The sequence below is a fragment of the Entelurus aequoreus genome, linkage group LG01, assembly GCF_033978785.1.
Source record: "Entelurus aequoreus isolate RoL-2023_Sb linkage group LG01, RoL_Eaeq_v1.1, whole genome shotgun sequence".
Lineage (NCBI taxonomy): Eukaryota > Metazoa > Chordata > Actinopteri > Syngnathiformes > Syngnathidae > Entelurus > Entelurus aequoreus.
In genome coordinates, this window is record NC_084731.1 from 72,630,023 (window position 1) to 72,650,875 (window position 20,853).

Sequence of the window (20,853 nt, forward strand, 5' to 3'; positions counted from 1 at the left end):
ACCCCTTACACCGTGCTGCCCTTAAGTTAATTATTATTTGCAAAATAAATAAATAAATAAATAAAGTTTATGAGTTTGAACAGCAAATATCTTGTCTTTGTAGTGCATTCAATTGAATATGGGTTGAAAAGGATTTGCAAATCATTGTATTCCGTTTATATTTACATCTAACACAATTTCCCAACTCATATGGAAACAGGGTTTGTATGTGTCTACATTAAAACATTCTTCTTCATACTGCATTAATATATGCTACTTTTAAACTTTCATGCAGACAAGGAAATCACAACTAAAAAAATCACTATTTTTTTCATACGGTGTTGATCTGGAAATGTTTGCCTCGGCATTTTGATGGTGTGGGCGTGTGGCACCGAATGGAGATGTTGACGTGCGGAGTTTCAAACACTCCTCATTCTCTAGCAGGTGACTTTTCAAATGATGCTACATATTAGCAGTTATGCTACTTTTTATAGCAACGCTTTTGCTCCACACTTGACAAATTACGGTTGTCTGTTCGACATATTCCCACTTGAAGCCAAACCACCGCCAGACGATGGACCCCCTGCTGTTTTTTGGGGGAATTAATTATTCTTCCTTCATTCGTATTACCACTCGCACGGCTGCGCTAGCATCACAGCTAACGTTAGCCATGCTGCTACTTCTCTGCTGGGAGAGGGCCTATACGTATGTGACGTATGACGTGACAGTATGTGACGTGTGTAAGAAGGTGCGCTTGCTGTCTGTGAGAAGGAGACACAGGAAAGAGTGAGAAGAGCCTGTCGTGTAATGCCAGCAGCTAAAAGCAACTGCGTGAGAACGTATACTCGAATATCACCATATAGTCATTTTCTATATTGCACAGAGACAGCTGACATTTTTACCGGTAACTTTTAATTCACATGGCCGTCTTAACCGTTAGGACACAGACCTGTGGATGTGTTGAAGGTGTGCTGGAAAATGCGGAACGGGAATTAGGGAGCAGCAGAAAAGTGGAATGTATTATTTAAATCGGTGCGTTGGAAAACAAAGACCGGAATTTTAAAAAAAACTGGATCTGGATCGGCATTTTCCCATGCCTTGCCGATACGCATTTTTTGGCAAATATCGGCGGCCGATCTGATCCAAATATCGGATCGGGACAACCCTATTAGACACACTGAATGTTTGAAACATTCACACAATAAAAGAAGTGGTGAGTGTGTTGGAGCACATGTAGGAATGGTATCATTAGATACACTGAAGGTTTGGAACATTCACACAATAAAAGAAATGTTGAGTGTGTTGGAGCACATGTAGGAATGGTATCATTAGATACACTGAAGGTTTGGAACATTCACACAACAAAAGAAGTGGTGAGTGTGTTGGAGCACATGTAGGAATGTTATCATTATATACACTGAAGGTTTGGAACATTCACACAATACAATAAATGTTGAGTGTGTTGGAGCACATATAGGAATGGTATCATTAGATACACTGAAGGTTTGGAACATTCACACAACAAAAGAAGTGGTGAGTGTGTTGGAGCACATGTAGGAATGTTATCATTAGATACACTGAAGGTTTGGAACATTCACACAATAAAAGAAGTGGTGAGTGTGTTGGAGCACATGTAGGAATGGTATCATTAGATACACTGAAGGTTTGGAACATTCACACAATACAATAAATGTTGAGTGTGTTGGAGCACATGTAGGAATGGTATCATTAGATACACTGAAGGTTTGGAACATTCACACAACAAAAGAAGTGGTGAGTGTGTTGGAGCACATGTAGGAATGTTATCATTAGATACACTGAAGGTTTGGAACATTCACACAATACAATAAATGTTGAGTGTGTTGGAGCACATATAGGAATGGTATCATTAGATACACTGAAGGTTTGGAACATTCACACAACAAAAGAAGTGGTGAGTGTGTTGGAGCACATGTAGGAATGTTATCATTAGATACACTGAAGGTTTGGAACATTCACACAATAAAAGAAGTGGTGAGTGTGTTGGAGCACATGTAGGAATGGTATCATTAGATACACTGAAGGTTTTGGACAATTGATGATGGTCCATCTTGTTTGCCTTTCTGCCCCTAGCTCAACCTGCCACCGTCTTCTGAAGGAGAGAAGTCCCACAGCCCCGCCCCTCACCCAGACATTCCAGCCCCTCACATGGCTCCCCAGGAGGTGGCCAGTCGTATTCCCACGCCAGCCCCAGAACCCAGCCAACACTCCCATCGGGGGTCCCAGGGCAGGGCGGTCATCGACCCCTACACTTCTTTTATGGACACCATTTACAACTCCTTCCTTCAAATCAACGCTAAAGAGCAGGAAGAGGGGGTCCACACGGGGCCATCCGACCCCACATCACCTTTCTGTGCCTTACCACCCGTCTGCTTCCCCGTGGAGCACCACAGCCTCTCCGCCCAGACTCAGCACCAGGCCAGCGCCCCCATCTCCCTCAGCCCGCGAAGGGCCTGCTCTCTGCGCAACCCCGACTTGTCCCGACTCAGTCTGGAGGCGGCGGCCCGGTCTCCGGCTCAGGGCACGCCCAAACCCTCCGAGAACGGGGCCACGTCACCGCTGCAAAGAAAGGCGGTGGAGGGACACACCCACTTGGAGCCGCCCCCGCCGTCCATGTACTTGGAGGAGGCGAAGACGGACTGCACCGGGGGGGCCGCCGCCGTCTGGCCCTACGCTGGGAAGGGCGTGGGCTTGGAGAGTTATCATGGTCCCAGGGATGCTTGCAGTGGGAGACCTGCTGAGGACAGTCCTGGGACTTTGCAGGGAAGGGTGAGTGTCTGCAACCATAGGGTTTTTTCATTAGTAGTCAAGAAGGCAGTACAAGTTCTGTCAACTTTAATAGTAAACATGAGAATTTGCTTTGTTTACAATTACATTTACAACATGCCACTCAAGATGATTATGTAGAACTTATAAAAAACATTTGGGGTTTTCACAAACTCCAAACCATGATCATCATAATCCTAACAAAGGCTTGACATATTTGACTTTGAATTGACCATATTTTCTAGACTATAGAGCAGACCTGGGCATTGTGCGGCCCGCGGGCCGCATCCGGCCCTTTGTACGTCCCTGTCCGGCCCGCGTGAGGCCAATTATAAATTACAAAATAAATTTTAAAAAGCATCTATTTCGAGTGTGCAATACAACGGTGCTGCTTTTGTTTTGAAAAGCGTTATTTGTATTACTTCCGTGTGGACGTATGCTCGTGCGCGCAGCGGCAATCTCAAATTACAAAATAAATTTAAAAAAACATCTTTGTCGTGCGTGCAATACAACTGTGCTGCTTTTATTTTGAAAAGTGTTATTGTGCGTATGTCCTGTGAGGGAAGGCGCACAGCGACTAAAAAGAGAAAAGTTGATGACGAATGGCGTGTTTTCAACAAGACAAGTAAAGGTAAAGCTGTGTGCTTATTTGTGGTACACACATTGCTGTGTTTAAAGAATATAGTGTAACGACCTGCTGAAGTAGATGTTGTCTTCTTGAGTTGCGTAAATGAGGAGTGAGGAGACGTGCGTGTGGAAGGAACGAGATATGTTGAGCTGTGTTAGTATAGCTTGCTCAATAAAAGTTTAAAAAGAGCGTCAGACTTGATGTGCACTTCTTCTGGATGCTACAATTGGTGGCAGAAGTAAAACTTTGCGCATACTGCACTGTTTGTGTGCTACGTCATCGGGAGGTACGTGCCACGTGAGGAGCTCGCCGCACAGAGAGAGAGAGAGAGAGAGAGAGAGAGAGAGAGAGAGAGTGTTTACAGGTGCAGCCACGCTGCTTGCCACGGGGGGAATTCCGCCCTCAATGAAGACTCCCAGGTTTGATGGCAAGGCGAACTGGGAGGCATTTCATCCCACTTCTGACATCAATTGTAGCGTCCAGAAGAAGTGCACACCAAGTCTGATGCACTTTTTAAACTTTTATTGAGCATGCTATACTAACACAGCTCAACTTATCTCGTTCTTTCCAAAAGGAAAACCAATCCTCACTCCTCATTTCCGCAACAGCAACGCTTCCTCCTTCTTCGCCAATCACCTTACAGGCGTGCTACGTTCACAATGTTTTCTTATCTGGTTAAATAAAGGTTTTACAACAAAGAGGATGCAGGATAAAGTGACAGAAATTGAAATTTTTGTATTGTAATATACATCAGGAAGTGTTGTGTAAGAAAGTGTTAAAAATAAAACCATCAAAAGCCATCTGCTTTTGTATAAAGATAAGTTAGGTTAAATGAAAATATTATTATTATTATTATCTATCTTACGGTATATCAAAAATAATTTGAGCAAAATTTAATTGAAATATTGTCAGTGTGGCCCCCCAGCAGTGCTCAGGTTGCTCATGCGGCCCCCGGTAAAAATTAATTGCCCACCCCTGCTATAGAGTAAATAAGCCGCACCCACTAAATGTTAACAGAAAAATATGTTTTCCATATATAAGCCGCAGATATATAAGTTTTTTTGTAAATGTTTATTGACATACCTTAATTGTGTACAAACGGTGTCTGTAACACGGCAGTAAAACGGCTGATCAAACAAAACAGAAGTCATCATCAGCTACACAAGCTAACTCTCCAATCAGCTAAACAGACTCAATAAGAGGAGTGGTCCACTCCTGACAAACTCTCCAATCAGCTAAACAGACTCAATAAGAGGAGTGGTCTGCTCCCAGCTAGCTCTCCAATCAGCTAAACAGACTCCATAAGAAGAGTGGTCCACTCCTAACTCTCCAATCAGCTAAACAGATTTAATAAGAGGAGTTGTGCACTCCCAGCTAGCTCTCCAATTTGTTCTGTTGTGTTTATGTTGTCTTACGGTGCGGATGTTCTCCCGAAATGTGTTTGTCATTCTTGTTTGGTGTGGGTTCACAGTGTGGCGCATATTTGTAACAGTGTTAAACTTGTTTCTACGGCCACCCTAAGTGTGACCTGTGTGGTTGTTGATCAAGTATGTCTTGCAGTCACTTATGTGTGTGTACAGAAGCCAAATTCAACATGTGACTGGGCTGGCACGCTGTTTGTACAGGTTGTAGAGGGCGCTAAAGGCAGTGCCATCACGGCACGCCCTTAATATTGTCGTTTGGGTGAAAATCGGCAGACATCCGAGAGAATGGTTGCCCTGAAATTCGGGAGTCTCCTGGAAAAATCGGGAGGGTTGGCAAGTATGACGCTGTCAAGCGCCATTCATATAAAACTCGCGGGCCGCACTAACATTACATTTTCATATTAAGGTGCGGCCCGCAGAACAACGTCTCGCCGGCCGCAATTGGCCCGCGGGCCGCGTGTCTGAGACCCCTGATCTAAATCTCAATAAGAGGAATGGTCCACTCCCGACTAACTCTCCAATCAGCTAAACAGACTCAATAAGAGGAGTTGTCCACTCCCGGCTAACTCTCCAATCAGCTAAACAGACTCAATAAGAGGAGTGGTCCACTCCTGACTAACTCTCCAATCAGCTGAACAGACTCAATAAGAGGAGCCGTCCACTCCTGACCAACTCTCCAATCAGCTAAACAGACTCAATAAAGAGGAGTGGTCCACTCCTGACTAACTGTCCAATCAGCTAAACAGACTCAATAAGAGGAGTAGTCCACTCCTGACTAACTCTCCAATTAGCTAAACAGACTCAATAAGAGGAGTGGACCACTCCTGACTAACTTTCTAATCAGCTAAACAGACTCAATAAGAGGAGTGGTCCACTCCTGACTAACTGTCCAATCAGCTGAACAGACTCAATAAGAGGAGTGGTCCACTCCTGGCTAGCTGTCCAATCATCTAAACCAGGGGTCTCAAACTCAATTTGCCTGGGGGCCACTGGATGCAGAGTCTGGGTGAGGCTGGGCAGCAAGAAAATATTTCTTTAAAAAATTATTTTTATTTTCAACACAAAATAAAATCAAAATATAAATGAACAAAATGAGAATTAAGTAAATAAATCAGTCATAAGTAATAACAAGAGAGGAGAAGTCTAGCAAAACTCCTAGCCATTATGGACAACACCTCCCACCCACTACACTCGGACCTTGCGGGGAGAATGAGCACGTTCGATGGAAGGCTCAGACTCCCAAAATGCAACACGGAACGACACAGGAGGTCCTTCATACCGACAGCCATCAGACTGTATAATGCATATGTTCCTTGACTGCACTTAAATGTAGAATATATGTAGTATATGTAGAATATATTTATATATTATATATATAATATATTATATATATTATATTATTTATTGTTATTCTTGTCTATTGTGAGCGAACTGTGGTGCTGAATTTCCCCCAGGGATCAATAAAGTACTTTCTATTCTATTCTAACAATAATAATTCGATTTCTCCAGTCAGCAACAATGTATACACATACACATAATGTGCAACCCGGTTCACTCTCATCTCCCTGGTATTTTGCATACTCCTCAGCATGTCTAGTGGTATAATGACGTTTTAAATTGTATTTCTTGTGCACTGCAACTTTCTCTGTGCAAATAAGACACGTCGGGGTGCCCCTGTGCTCAACAAAGAAATATTGCATCTCCCACTTTTCCTGGAATTGTCTTTGCTCATCACTAACATTTCTCTTCACTGCACGCTTTGAAAAATACGTGTTTGGGGTTGTGGAATATATTTGTATTTAACCGACGCACGGAGAATAATGTTATTTCCGCAATGTGTGTCGTTCCGCTTTTCCTCCCGACAGCAACACGGCGGTCGGCGGAAAGTACCGGGAAAAAGTGACGGCTCCCGGAGTGTTATATGGCGTCATATAAAAATATATGTAGTGTTCATCGTGTGAGGCAATGCAAATTAAACAATAAAAAAACAAATAACGGTTTGAATTGGTCCAGGTTATCAGGGACTTTATTACTGACGGACAGGTGTCGCCGTGTGACTGCACAGCCAGGCACGTAAGACAACCCTCGTCTCCATGGCAACGTTTCTCTCGCTTTCACTCATTTGCCGCTTTTCCACTAACGCAGGGGTATTTTGGACCCAAATAACAAAAATCGTCTTCGTCTGGAGCCAACGGGAGGGGGGTGGGGGGCTCGCAGTGGAGTTTACAGTTACGGTAGCACAATTAGCCGTGATCACGACTAACGTGTTACACGTCCGATTCGCCCAGCGACTCTCTGTCGGAGTATCAGCGCTGGGGTCCAGTGCACCACACTTTTGTATTGTCGCTCGCTCCTTGGGAAGCTACCGCACCGCTCGTCTCCCCCGCTCGGACCGGCGGGAGCAAGAAAGACAACACACAGTGACAGAGCGAGAGAGAGAGAGAGGGCGAGAGAGAGCGAGGGAGGGAGGGAGGAAGTGCGCGTGCGGGTCTCGTGGAAAAGCGGCAAAACGTTTCTCTGCTTGCATCACGCAAGTGACGTCAATGTTCAGCCCTCGATAGCCATATACCACACCATGATTGGTAGATTCCTTGTAGCCCGGAAGAGTTAGAGCTACAAGGAATTTTGGGTATTTGTTCTGTTGTGTTTATGTTGTCTTACGGTGAGGATGTTCTCCCAAAATGTGTTTGTCATTCTTGTTTGGAGTGGGTTCACATTGTGGCGCATATTTGTAACATTGATAACGTTTTTTTTATGCGGCCATCCTCAGTGTGACATGTATGACTGTTGACTAAGTATGCATTGCAGTCACTTATGTGTGTCCGTTGAAGCCGCATATAACATGTGACTGTGCAGTGTGCAGGCACATTGTCTGTATGGAGAAAAAGTGGATGCTAAACCTTATGTCTTCAATACTGTTGTCCTCAGTATTATTGACGGGTGAAAATCTGGAGGGCTGGCAAGAATGCTTCAGCTTTGCACACAGTGCTGTAAAGCGCCATTCATATAAAACTCGCGGGCCGCACTAACATTAAACTTTCATATTAAGGTGGGGGGCGCACACTAACGTCACACGGGCCGCAATTGGCCCGCAGGCCGCATGTTTGATACCCCTGGTCTAAACAGACTCAATAAGAGGAGTGGTCCTCTCCTGACTAACTCTCCAATCAGCTAAACAGACTCAATAAGAGGAGTGGTCCACTCCTGACTAACTCTCCAATCACCATAACAGACTCAATAAGAGGAGTGGTCCACTCCAGACTAACTCTCCAATAAGCTAAACAGACTCAATAAGAGGAGTGGTCCACTCCTGACTAACTCTCCAATCAGCTGAACAGACTCAATAAGAAGAGTGGTCCACTCACGGCTAGCTCTCCAATCATCTAAACAGACTCAATAAGAGGAGTGGTCCACTTCCGGCTAGCTCACCAACCATCTAAACAGACTCATTAAGAGGAGTGGTCCACTCCTGACTAACTCTCCGAATAAGCTAAACAGACTCAATACGAGGAGTGGTCCACTCCCGACTAACTCTCCAATCAGCTAAACAGACTCAATAAGAGGAGTGGTCCACTCCTGACTAACTCTCTAATCAGCTAAACAGACTCAATAAGAGGAGTGGTCCACTCCTGACTCACTCTCCAATCAGCTAAACAGACTCAATAAGAGGTGTGGTCCACTCCTGACTAACTCTCCAATCAGCTAAACAGACTCAATAAGACCAGTGGTCCACTCCTGACTAACTCTCCAATCAGCTAAACAGACTCAATAAGAGGAGTGGTCCACTCCTGACTAACTCTCCAATCATCTAAACAGACTCAATAAGAGGAGTGGTCCACGACTGACTAACTCTCCAATCAGCTAAACAGACTCAATGAGAGGAGTGGTCCACTCCCGGCTAGCTCTCCAATCAGCTAAACAGACTCAATAAGAGGAGTGGTCCACTCCCGGCTAGCTCTCCAATCAGCTAAACAGACTCAATAACAGGAGTGGTCCACTCCTGACTAACTCTCCAATCAGCTAAACAGACTCAATAAGAGGAGTGGTCCACTCCTGACTAACTCTCCAATCAGCTAAACAGACTCATTAAGAGGAGTGGTCCACTCCTGACTAACTCTCCAATCAACCAAACAGACTCAATAAAAGGAGTGGTCCACTCCTGACTTTGTAAGTTAATAATACTAACATAGACATTTGTAAACCTGTTAGCATATTTGCTAATTAGCTAACCTACAACTGTTTGCTCGCAGTGAAGAATGAAGAATCCCTCTGAGTAGTAACGTTATGGACGGCTAGAAGAGGGAACAGTTTCAAGAGGAAGGCAATGCAACACTGCAGTGAGTGAATCACTGCAGTGTGAATGACAGACAATAACACCTATCCAGTGTCTTTCCTTGTTTTTTGTCAATGTATTGACGTTATGACCGGCAGCCAAGATCGATCCATAAATTAGCTGCAGCGTTTTATAAGTGGCAGAGTTCAGAGTGTGTAGTTTATATCACTTATTAGTGTCACATTTCAGTGGGAATTGCTGAGTTGCACACAATAGTCCAATGTCACCTGTATGTTAGGTTATCTATTTATTTTATGAGTTTATTTGAACAGGGACAGAGCACATTGATCAACATGGCTGGAAATGTGCAAGTTTTAGCTCCAAAGCTAGTTAACAACTAAAGTCCCTGGAAAGTAGTCCTTCAGCAGTGGATCTTCTATTTTAGATGGGTATGTATTGTATCTGATGACTATTTTAGATGGGTATATATTGTATCTGATGACTATTTTAGATGGGTATACTGTATATTGTATCTGATGACTATTTTAGATGGGTATATATTGTATCTGATGACTTTTAGATGGGTATATATTGTATCTGATGACTATTTTAGATGGGTATGTATTGTATCTGATTACTATTTTAGATGGGTATATATTGTTTATGATGACTATTTTAGATGGGTATTTATTGTTTATGATGACTATTTTAGATTGGTATGTATTGTTTATGATGAAAATTTTAGATGGATATATATTGTTTGACATGACTATTTTAGATGGGTATATATTGTTTATGATGACTATTTTAGATGGGTATATATTGTATCTGATGACTATTTTAGATGGGTATACACTGTATCTGATGACTATTTTAGATGGGTATATATTGTATCTGATGACTATTTTAGATGGGTATATATTGTATGTGATGACCATTTTAGATGGGTATATATTGTATCTGATGACTATTTTAGATGGGTATATACTGTATCTGATGACTATTTTAGATGGGTATATATTGTATCTGATGACTATTTTAGATGGGTATATATTGTATGTGATGACTATTTTAGATGGGTATATATTGTATCTGATGACTATTTTAGATGGGTATATATTGTATCTGATGACTATTTTTGATGGGTATATATTGTATGTGATGACTCTTTTAGATGGGTATATATTGTAGACTATTTTAGATGGGTATATATTGTATCTGATGACTATTTTAGATGGGTATATATTGTATCTGATGACTATTTTAGATGGGTATATATTGTTTATGATGACTATTTTAGATGGGTATATATTGTTTATGATGACTATTTTAGATGGGTATATATTGTTTATGATGACTATTTTAGATGGGTATATATTGTATCTGATGACTATTTTAGATGGGTATATATTGTATCTGATGACTATTTTAGATGGGTATATATGGTGTCTGATGACTATTTTAGATGGGTATATATTGTTTATGATGACTATTTTAGATGGGTATATATTTTGTATCTGATGACTATTTTAGATGGGTATGTATTGTATCTGATGACTATTTTAGATGGGTATATATTGTATCTTATGACTATTTTAGATGGGTATATATTGTATCTGATGACTATTTTAGATGGGTATATATTGTATCTGATGACTATTTTAGATGGGTAAATATTGTATCTGATGACCATTTTAGATAGGTATATATTGTATCTGATAACTATTTTAGATGGGTATACAGGACTGTCTCAGAAAATTATAATATTGTGATAAAGTTCTTTATTTTCTGTAATGCAATTTAAAAAAAACAATGTCATACATTCTGGATTCATTACACATCAACTGAAATTTTGCAAGCCTTTTATTATTTTAATATTGCTGATTATGGCATACAGTTTAAGAAAACTCAATAATCCTATCTCAAAAAATTAGAATATTTCCTCAGACCAAGTAAAAAAAAAAGATTTATAACAGCAAAACAAAATCAAACATTTGAAAAAGTCAATTAATTTTTTTGCACGGATTACTGCATCAATGCGGCGTGGCATGGAGGCAATCAGCCTGTGGCATTGCTGAGGTGTTATGGATGCCCAGGACGCTTCAATAGCGGCCTTTAGCTCATTTGCATTATTGGGTCTGGTGTCTTTCAGCTTCTTCTTCACAATACCCCACAAATTCTCTATGGGGTTCAGGTCAGGGGAGTTGGCAGGCCAATCGAGGACAGTAATGCCATGGTCAGTACACCAGTTACTGGTGGTTTTGGCACTGTGGACAGGTGCCAGATCATGCTGGAAAATGAAATCATCATCTCCATAGAGCTTTTCAACAGATGGAAGCATGTAGTGCTCTAAAATCTCTTGGTACACAGCTTCATTGACTCTGGATTTGATGAATCACAGTGGACCAACACTAGCAGCTGACATGGCTCCCCAAACCATTGCTGACTGTGGGAACTTCACACTGGATTTCAAGCAACTTGGATTTTGCTCCTCTCCAGCCTTCCTCCAGACTCTAGCGCCTTGACTTCCAAATGAAATACACAACTTGGTTTCGTCTGAAAACAGGACTCTGGACCACTCTGCAACTGTCCAGTCAGTGCTTCTTTTCCATAGCCCAAGTCAGACGCTTCTAGAGATTTTAGAGCACTACATGCTTCCATCTGTTGAAAAGCTCTATGGAGATGATGATTTCATTTTCCAGCATGATCTGGCACCTGCCCACAGTGCCAAACCACCAGTAACTGGTGTACTGACCATGGCATTACTGTCCTCGATTGGCCTACCGACTCCCCTGTCCTGAACCCCATAGAGAATTTGTGGGGTATTGTGAAGAACAGTCTGAAAGACACCAGACCCAATAATGCAAATGAGCTAAAGGCCGCTATCCTGGGCATCCATAACACCTCAGCAATGCCACAGGCTGATTGCCTCCATGCCACGCCGCATTGATGCAGTAATCCGTGCAAAAAAATTCCCAGCCAAGTACTGAGTGCATTAATTGACATTTTCAAATGTTTGATTTTGTTTTGCTGTTATAAATCTTTTTTTTTTACTTGGTCTGAGGAAATATTCTAATTTTTTGAGATAGGATTTTTGAGTTTTCTTAAGTTGTATACCATAATCAGCAATATTAAAATAATAAAAGGCTTGCAATATTTCAGTTGATGTGTAATGAATCCAGAATGTATGACATTTTTGTTTTTTTAGTTGCATTAAAGAAAATAAATAACGTTATCACAATATTCTAATTTTCTGAGACAGTCCTGTATATTGTATCTGATGACTGTTTTAGTTGGGTATGTATTGTATATGATGACTATTTTACATGGGTATGTATTGTATCTGATGACTATTTTAGATGGGTATACTGTATATTGTATCTGATGACTATTTTAGATGGGTATACAGGGTTTCCCACACATTCATTTATTTGTGGCGGCCCGCCACAAAAGAATTACGTCTGCCACAAATAAAAAATAAAAAAAAATTTAAAAAAGAATTTAAAAAAAATTATTATTGTTTTTTTTTTTTGTCCTCTCCAGCTTCTCAGGTAAATCATATAGTTGATGTAGATGCCCATATCGGCTGTTCAGATTTACTTTACAAAAGAGAAGTGTAGGATACTTCTCTTGTTGCCTTATTTGTATTTGACTTTATTAAATGTATTTATATTAGAAACACAACATTTGTATATAACAAAGGGTGCAAAGTCTGCAGGCAGTAGGAAACACATGGTTAAGTGTAGGGAGTAAATCTGATGGCAGTCTAAAGTTCAAGATTTTTGGAGCTCTTTGTTCAGTGGATCAGATGTTTGATGAAGCTCTGTGTCTATCTACCACCACTACTGTTTTCTGTTTATTTGTTACTGACTGTGGCAGGACACCTCTGCCTCTGTTTCACTTTATGTTGCTGGTAAATAATATGGTTGTTGTAGTAGGCTAAAGTTAAATTATTTAGTATGCACTAATTAAAGGGGCAGAGCTTTGAGACATTTTAGCTTTTATATTTTATAAGATATATTTTTTGTAAGAACCACAATTAATAAATATATTTCAGTGAATAACTTATTGTGCAAATCTGTATATGAATATGTACATAAAGTGTTGTAATTATATTGTAAAATAGATGGATGGACGTTTAAAACAAAACTGTTATTATTAATTAGTAAGTATAAATTTTTTGAGCCTTTTTAGAGAAAATCAAATCATTATAATAAATTATGCAAATGACTCGATGATGTCATGGTGACCACGCCCATAGCCACGCCCCCACCACCACAGGTATCTTGGCAGTTTATGGGAAACACTGGTATATATTGTATCTGATGACTATTTTAGATGGGTATATATTGTATCTGATGACTATTTTAGATGGGTATATATTGTATCTGATGACTATTTTAGATGGGTATATGTGACCCGTGCTGGCAAAATGAGTCGGAATGCGCACAGGCTAATTTTGAGCTACAGGCAAATAAGTGAAAAAAATGTATCTTGGTTGAAATTGAGATTTTCACAAAAATGAGTCCATAAAGCCACAATCTAGCGATCCCAATCATCGAAATAACAAGAAAACAGCTTAAATCACCTTTATTTGAAGGTTTTGTACAAGGTATGTCTTCAGAAATTACCGTAATTTCCGGACTATAAGCCGCTACTTTTTCCCCTCGTTCTGGTCCCTGCGGCTTATACAAGGGTGCGGCTTATTTACGGCCTGTTCTTCTCCGACACCGACGAAGAGGATTTCGGTGGTTTTAGTACGCAGGAGGAAGACGATGACACAATGATTAAAGACTGACTTTTCATATACCGGTAGGCTGGTTATTTTGATAACGTACAGGTGAGCACTTTGTATTACTTTGCACCGTTGTATTATTTGTACTCTGCACGAATGCTGTTCGCCATGTCAAAGATGTGAAAGTTTGATTGAATGATTGAAAGATTTATTGTTAATAAATGGGACGCTTTGCGTTCCCAAACAGTCATCTCTGTCCCGACAATCCCCTCCGTGGTAGCAGGAACCCCTATATACTACGGTAATTACACATCAAAACCCTGCGGCTTATAGTCGGGTGCGGCTTATATATGGAGCAATCTGTATGTTCCCCTAAATTTAGCTGGTGCGGCTTATAGTCAGGTGCGGCTTATAGTCCGGAAATTACGGTAGTCCTTTGTGTTAAAATTCCTTGAGAAAATCCAGTGTTTTCAACGCTCACTCGCGGCAATAAGGGGGAATCCCCCTAGCCATATTTGGTATCATTGTGACGCCAAGTTTACGTACTTTCTAAAAATGAGCATGGAATTCCCGATGACGCCATTCTGAACCAATATAATTCAAGTTTTTAAACCTGTCCCGATGTAAACAAATCCGGCTTGTTGCTAAGGGTCGCTGTGAGGCATACCCTCATTGGTTGAATCACCCCGCGCGGTGCATTGTGGTATCATGGCAGCGCCCTGATGAAAAACAACACAGTAATTCGAGCGGAATATTTGGTGAAAAAAGGTGATTTTCGAACATTTAATTATTTTTGTGGATAAGTTAGACTGTTTTACATTCCGTAATGGATTTAGAAGGTGGAGAGGGTACACAGGCGGTTGCAAGTGCGCTAAATTCACTGCAGTCGGCGAATCTTCTTAGTGCTGCTTGTTCAGGAATATTACGGACAGCTGACCAGCTGACGAACTGACCAGTGAACAAAAAAACTGACATAACAGGGTTGAAATTTTTGTACATAACCGTTTTCAATAGAGTTGAATATATATTTTTCCTTTAGACAAGGGATTTGACTTTAATTGTACCAATTTTGGTGTTGCTACAAGGACTTTTAAGGTATGGTTGCTATGGAGTTTTGTTTTGGAACATTCTGTTCTGGAACAGTAAACTTTAAGCTGTTTTTTCTCAAAACGGACCCTCAAACTTGGTTGACTTCAATCGGATGTAACTCGGTCATTTTCTGTCCGATTCCAACAAACCATATATCATTTTCAAGGTCTTTAGATGGAGAATGTGTAAATAACAATAACTCGGTTTTTAAAATGTCCTCATTGTGACTCATTTTGCCAGCACAGGTCACATATATTGTATCTGATGACTATTTTAGATGGGTATATATTGTTTATGATGACTATTTTACATGGGTATGTATGCCTGGCTTTGGGCTGAGAAAAGAGGGACACAACAAAGTTAAAGTTGCATTAATGTTGACATGGAACCTGGAGAGTACAGAAAGGAAGTCACGTAAAGAAGCCGACCAATCACAGTCCTTACAATCTGTGTGCAGCCAGGTGAGGTGTAGCCATATTATGTTTCAGCCCATGGAAATAATGGACACAGAAGTCATGCAAGTAACATTTCAACATCTTAGGGATGGCTACCCAATACAAGTCTTTCATACGTACAAAGTCACATGGAAGCAAACAGCAACATGTCAGACTTCCACCAAACAAGCATGCCTGGTAGGAAGCACTCAAAAGTAAGGTTCCACTTTCTAAAATGTGCTAGCTAAATGCTGATTTACATTGCGTGTGCCGTGTACATGCTACTGATTAGCATTAGCCATTTGTACACCTCCAAGTGTGTTGATGAAGTAGGACAACAATGTTACAGCGTACAATGTTACAGTGTATATTGTTACATTGTACAATGTTATGTTACAGTGTATATTGTTACAGTGTACCGTATTTTTTGGACTATAAGTCGCAGTTGTTTTCATAATTTGGCCGGGGGTGCGACTTACACTCAGGAGCGACTTATGTGTGAAATTATTAACACATTACCGTAAAATATCAAATAATATTATTTAGCTCATTCCCGTAAGAGACTAGACGTATAAGATTTCATCGGATTTAGCGATTAGGAGTGACAGATTGTTTGGTAAACGTATAGCATGTTCTATATGTTATAGTTATTTGAATGACTCTTACCATAATATGTTACCTTAACATACCAGGCACGTTCTCAGTTGGTTATTTATGCGTCATATAACGTACACTTATTCAGCCTGATTTTCACTATTCTTTATTTATTTTAAATTGCCTTTCAAATGTCTATTCTTGGTGTTGGGTTTTGTCAAATAAATTTCCCCAAAAAATGCGACTTATACTCCAGTGCGACTTATATATGTTTTTTTCCTTTTTTATTATGCATTTTCGGCCGGTGCGACTTATACTCCAGAGCGACTTATACTCCGAAAAATACGGTACATTGTTACATTGTACAATGTTATGTTACAGTGTACAATGTTACAGTGTATATTGTTACAGTGTATAATGTTAGTGTTACATTGTACATTGTTACAGTGTACATTGCTACAGTGTATATTGTTACAGTGTATAATGTTACAGTGTACGATGTTAGTGTACATTGTTACAGTGTACAATGTTAGTGTATGATGTTAGTGTATGATGTTAGTGTACATTGTTACAGTCTACATTGTTACAGTGTACGATGTTACAGTACATTGTTACAGTGTACGATGTTACAGTGTACATTGTTACAGTGTACAATGTTACAGTGTATAATGTTACAGTCTACATTGTTACAGTACATAGTTACAGTGTACAATGTTACAGTACATAGTTACAGTGTACGATGTTACAGTACATTGTTACAGTCTACGATTTTATAGTGTACATTGTTACAGTGTATAATGTTACAGTTTACGATGTTACATTGTTACAGTGTACAATGTTACAGTGTACGATGTTACAGTATATAATGTTACAGTGTGCAATGTTACAGTGTGTAATGTTACAGTGTACAATGTTACAGTGTACGATGTTTCAGTGTACGATGTTTCAGTGTACGATGTTACAGTGTATAATGTTACAGTGTACAATATTAAAGTGTACAATGTTACAGTGTATAATGTTACAGTGTACAATGTTACAGTGTACGATGTTACAGTGTATGATGTTACAGTGTACAATGCATGGAAGACATTGATGTTGATGATGTCTTGTCAGGAACAATCAGGAGCTGTGTCTGGAGCGCGACGAGGCAGGAAAAGGAAACAAACGTAAGGATGTGTATGTGCAATATTCTCTCACACACACACACACACACACACACACACACACACACACACACACACACACACACACACACACCCACACACACACTGACATGTTTGTCAGCAGGCTGCAGAATGTGTTGGAGGACTTCAGAGACATGGATGCTACAACCACACTAGAGGAAACCAAGGCCACGGTATGCTCCTTGTTTTGTTGTATGTTGCCATCCAAGCTGTACACTGACTATTCTAAAGTGCACCCAAGTAGACTTGTCAAACAGGCTTTCAATAAAAAGTCATCAAATGGGTTTTGCCTTACATGACATTGAAAAACATTACATTTGATGTCCAGAGGCATTAACATATTTCACACCAGTCAATTTTATTTCTTGACTTAGTCTCTGGCTTTACAAGAAGGTTCACTCTGTGCACTGCTCTCAGCACCTTTTATTTGACAGTAGACTGAAACGATTGGAGTGATGCCTCTGTCAGATGCTTCCATCGTTACTCTCCAATCAGCTAAACACACTCAATAAGAGGAGTGGTCCACTCCCAGCTAACTCTCCAATCAGCTAAACAGAATCAATAAGAGGAGTGGTCCACTCCTGACTAACTGGAACGTGGAGTGGAGCGACAACCCGGGGCCCCGCTGCGGGCGTGCCGGCTCTGCATCTCGCTTCGCCGCGGGGGCGCCCCAGTTTGGAGACGGGCGTTGCGGTGACTGTTGCCGCGGATGCCTCGCGGGGTTTGCGCCGTGGCCCGGGCGGGGGTCGCGCTTCGACTGCGGGTGGAGCACGTGGAAGACGCTCGCAACAACAAATCGATGACATCTGTGCTCATCTACCAGACCTGGGATGCAAGCCTAGACATTTGGTCGATACCAGCACAGGCGTGAGTAAGACTGAATCAAGTAATGCTGGTAATACTGGGCCCCGTAAACAGTATAGAGCTAAAATTCCAAATAACACAGCTGCTTCCAAACAACAAACTACAAAGATGTTTCAAACTGTAAACCATGCACAAATATTATGGGACCACAATTCAAAGCCCAAAGGAATATTTGGGGGTCACCTTAATATTAGAAGTGTTGTTCAAAAGACTGAACAAATCCAGCAGTTACTGTCAGACTCTAATCTGGATTACATTTGTCTATCGGAGACATGGTTAAAACCTACAACACCTTCTGCTCTAATTAATGTCCCGGGGTACAAGATTTACAGAAATGACAGATCAAGTGGGAGAGGGGGAGGAGTTATGATTTATGTAAGGGAAAACATTAAAAGTGAACAAATAACCCTCCCAGTAGATCATCTTGAGTGTGTTGGAATTAAAATCACATTGTCCTTAGAAATGTATTTCAAGGTAATTGTAGCATACCGACCGCCCACAGCTAAAGACATTTTTCTCAGTTCATTTTCAGACATCATCAAACAGCACAGTATGACTTTAATCTGGACTGGTTAAATAAATCGCGTAGAAAGAAACTTAAGGACATTATAAACGGCTTCTACATGACACAAATGATAAGCAGCCCTACTAGAATTACATATTCCTCCCGAACCTTGCTGGATTTGGTATTTACTAATAAACTTGATCGCATTAAAAAAAACGTACAATTTACTAACAGGCTTATCAGATCATAACCTCACATTGATAACACAGAAGTTGTCAAGATTTAGGTATCACAGCCAAAAAGGTACACAAAAGTGCTTGCCCTATATCCCTAAAAAAGACCAACACTTACGAGAGAATGAACTTAAAACTGTCCCATGGAGTGACATAAATTGGACAAGCACCGAACATGCCTGTGATGACCTAATGACAAAAATCAAAGAGATTATCTGTAAATACACTAAAACAAAACCCAGAAAGAAAAGTGCTAAAATAAAAATACCTTGGATTAATGAAACAATTTGGATTCTTATGAAAAATCGGGACTCAGCTCTCAAAAGAGCAATTAAAACAGGTCTAAATACGGATCGTATAATTTTTAAAAGTTTGAGGAACAAAGTTACAATGCTTATGCGGAAGTCTAGGGCTGACTTTCACTTAGAATTAATCAAAGCTGCAAAAGGGAACATTAGACAGTTATGGAAAACCATTGACACACTCACTGGAAGACCGCAAACAAGAAACAACACTATAACATTAAATATCAATGGCACTACTATCACAGACAGTCTGGACATAAGTAATAATTTTAATGAACATTTCATCCAGTCTGTACAAACCCTGAATAAAAAATTCCCTCAAAATCAGTGCAAAGAATTGCCATTTATTCAGGATGGACTAAGTTTAGAATTAACAAATGAAACAAAGGTAAACAAAATCCTCTCTGCATTAACAAGCTCACGATCTAGAGATATATACGGTCTGGACACATTCTTCCTAAAAAATTATAAAGATAGTCTTACTGCTCCTATAACAACATTGATAAATCAATCAATAACAGAAAACACTTTCCCTACCACGTTGAAAACTGCCAATATCATCCCAATCCATAAAGCAGGAAATAAACAAGACATCAACAATTACAGACCAATTAGCCTTCTCCCCGTTATATCCAAAGCAATAGAAAAAGTGATCGTTGAGCAACTCACAGAACATTTGGACTATGAAGACCTCCTACATCCCATGCAGTTTGGGTTTCGGGCAAATCACTCGACCGAAAGTGCATGTTGTCTTCTACTAGAAACAATCAAACAAAACCTTGATAATGGAGGTGTAGTTGGAGCAATATTCTTAGACCTTCGCAAGGCATTCGATACAGTCAGTCACCCCACGTTACTTACAAAATTAACATCTTTTAAACTGTCGACAGATACTCTGGCCTGGATTATGTCATATCTATCTGGTCGGACCCAATGTGTCCGTATTGATAACACAACATCCAGTCTCACTGCTACTGATATTGGCCTGCCACAAGGCTCTAATATCGGCCCTCTTCTTTTCTCCATGTATATAAATGACCTGCCATCTGTATGTGAGGCTGTAAATATCCAGATGTATGCAGATGACACGGTTATTTATACTTGGGAAAAGGACGCTGAAACGGTTGCCAGAAAACTTACAGCAGCCATGGAAAAGGTGGCAAGATGGCTACATGACTCTTGTCTTACATTAAACATTAAGAAAACTGCAACAATGTATTTTGTAAACAAATATAAAATGTAATCTTTTCCAAATATAACGGTTAATAAGGAAATAATACAAAATGTTAGTGAATATCGTTACCTGGGTGTCATTTTGGAGCCAACACTTGGCTTTAAAAAACATATCAAACAGATGTGCCAGAGTCTTAAATACAACATAAAAACGTTCAAATGTATCAGGAATTCATTAACACTGGAGGCAGCTCAAACTTATTTTAATGCAATGATTATGTCTCGTTTTTATTATTGTATAACATGTTGGTCGCAGGCAAGCAAAATGACACTGAGGCCATTGGAAACTTTGCACAAACAATCCCTCAAAATCCTTGACCGAAAACCACAACACCACCATCATTGTTTAGTTCTCCAAAAATATAGATTGTTAAATTTAGCTAACATTCAAAGATTAGCATCAATACGAATGGCCCATCGAATCTTAAATAACACTGCACCAGCGCCACTTAAGCACTTTGTCCAGTTTACATTTGCTGTGACAACTAGCAACACACGAGCCTCCACCTGGGGGCAGTGTAGCATACCCAGATGTAAAACCTCTTTTGCACAATCAGCCTTTTCATAT

The 20,853-nt window shown here is 40.4% G+C and overlaps 1 protein-coding gene across 2 annotated transcripts in view; it reads left to right on the forward strand.

The window, feature by feature from the left end:
* mbd6 (methyl-CpG binding domain protein 6) overlaps nt 1-20,853 on the forward strand; it is a 98,710-nt gene that overhangs the window by 70,115 nt on the left and 7,742 nt on the right. For both annotated transcript variants that reach the window (XR_009827169.1, XM_062057680.1), the window contains exons 10-12: nt 2,092-2,787; nt 17,075-17,127; nt 17,249-17,318. Coding sequence is in view for 1 of the 2 variants with exons in the window: in XM_062057680.1 (XP_061913664.1) it covers nt 2,092-2,787; nt 17,075-17,127; nt 17,249-17,318 (819 nt within the window). In the remaining variant the exon portion in view is untranslated. The remainder of the gene's footprint in view (nt 1-2,091; nt 2,788-17,074; nt 17,128-17,248; nt 17,319-20,853) is intronic.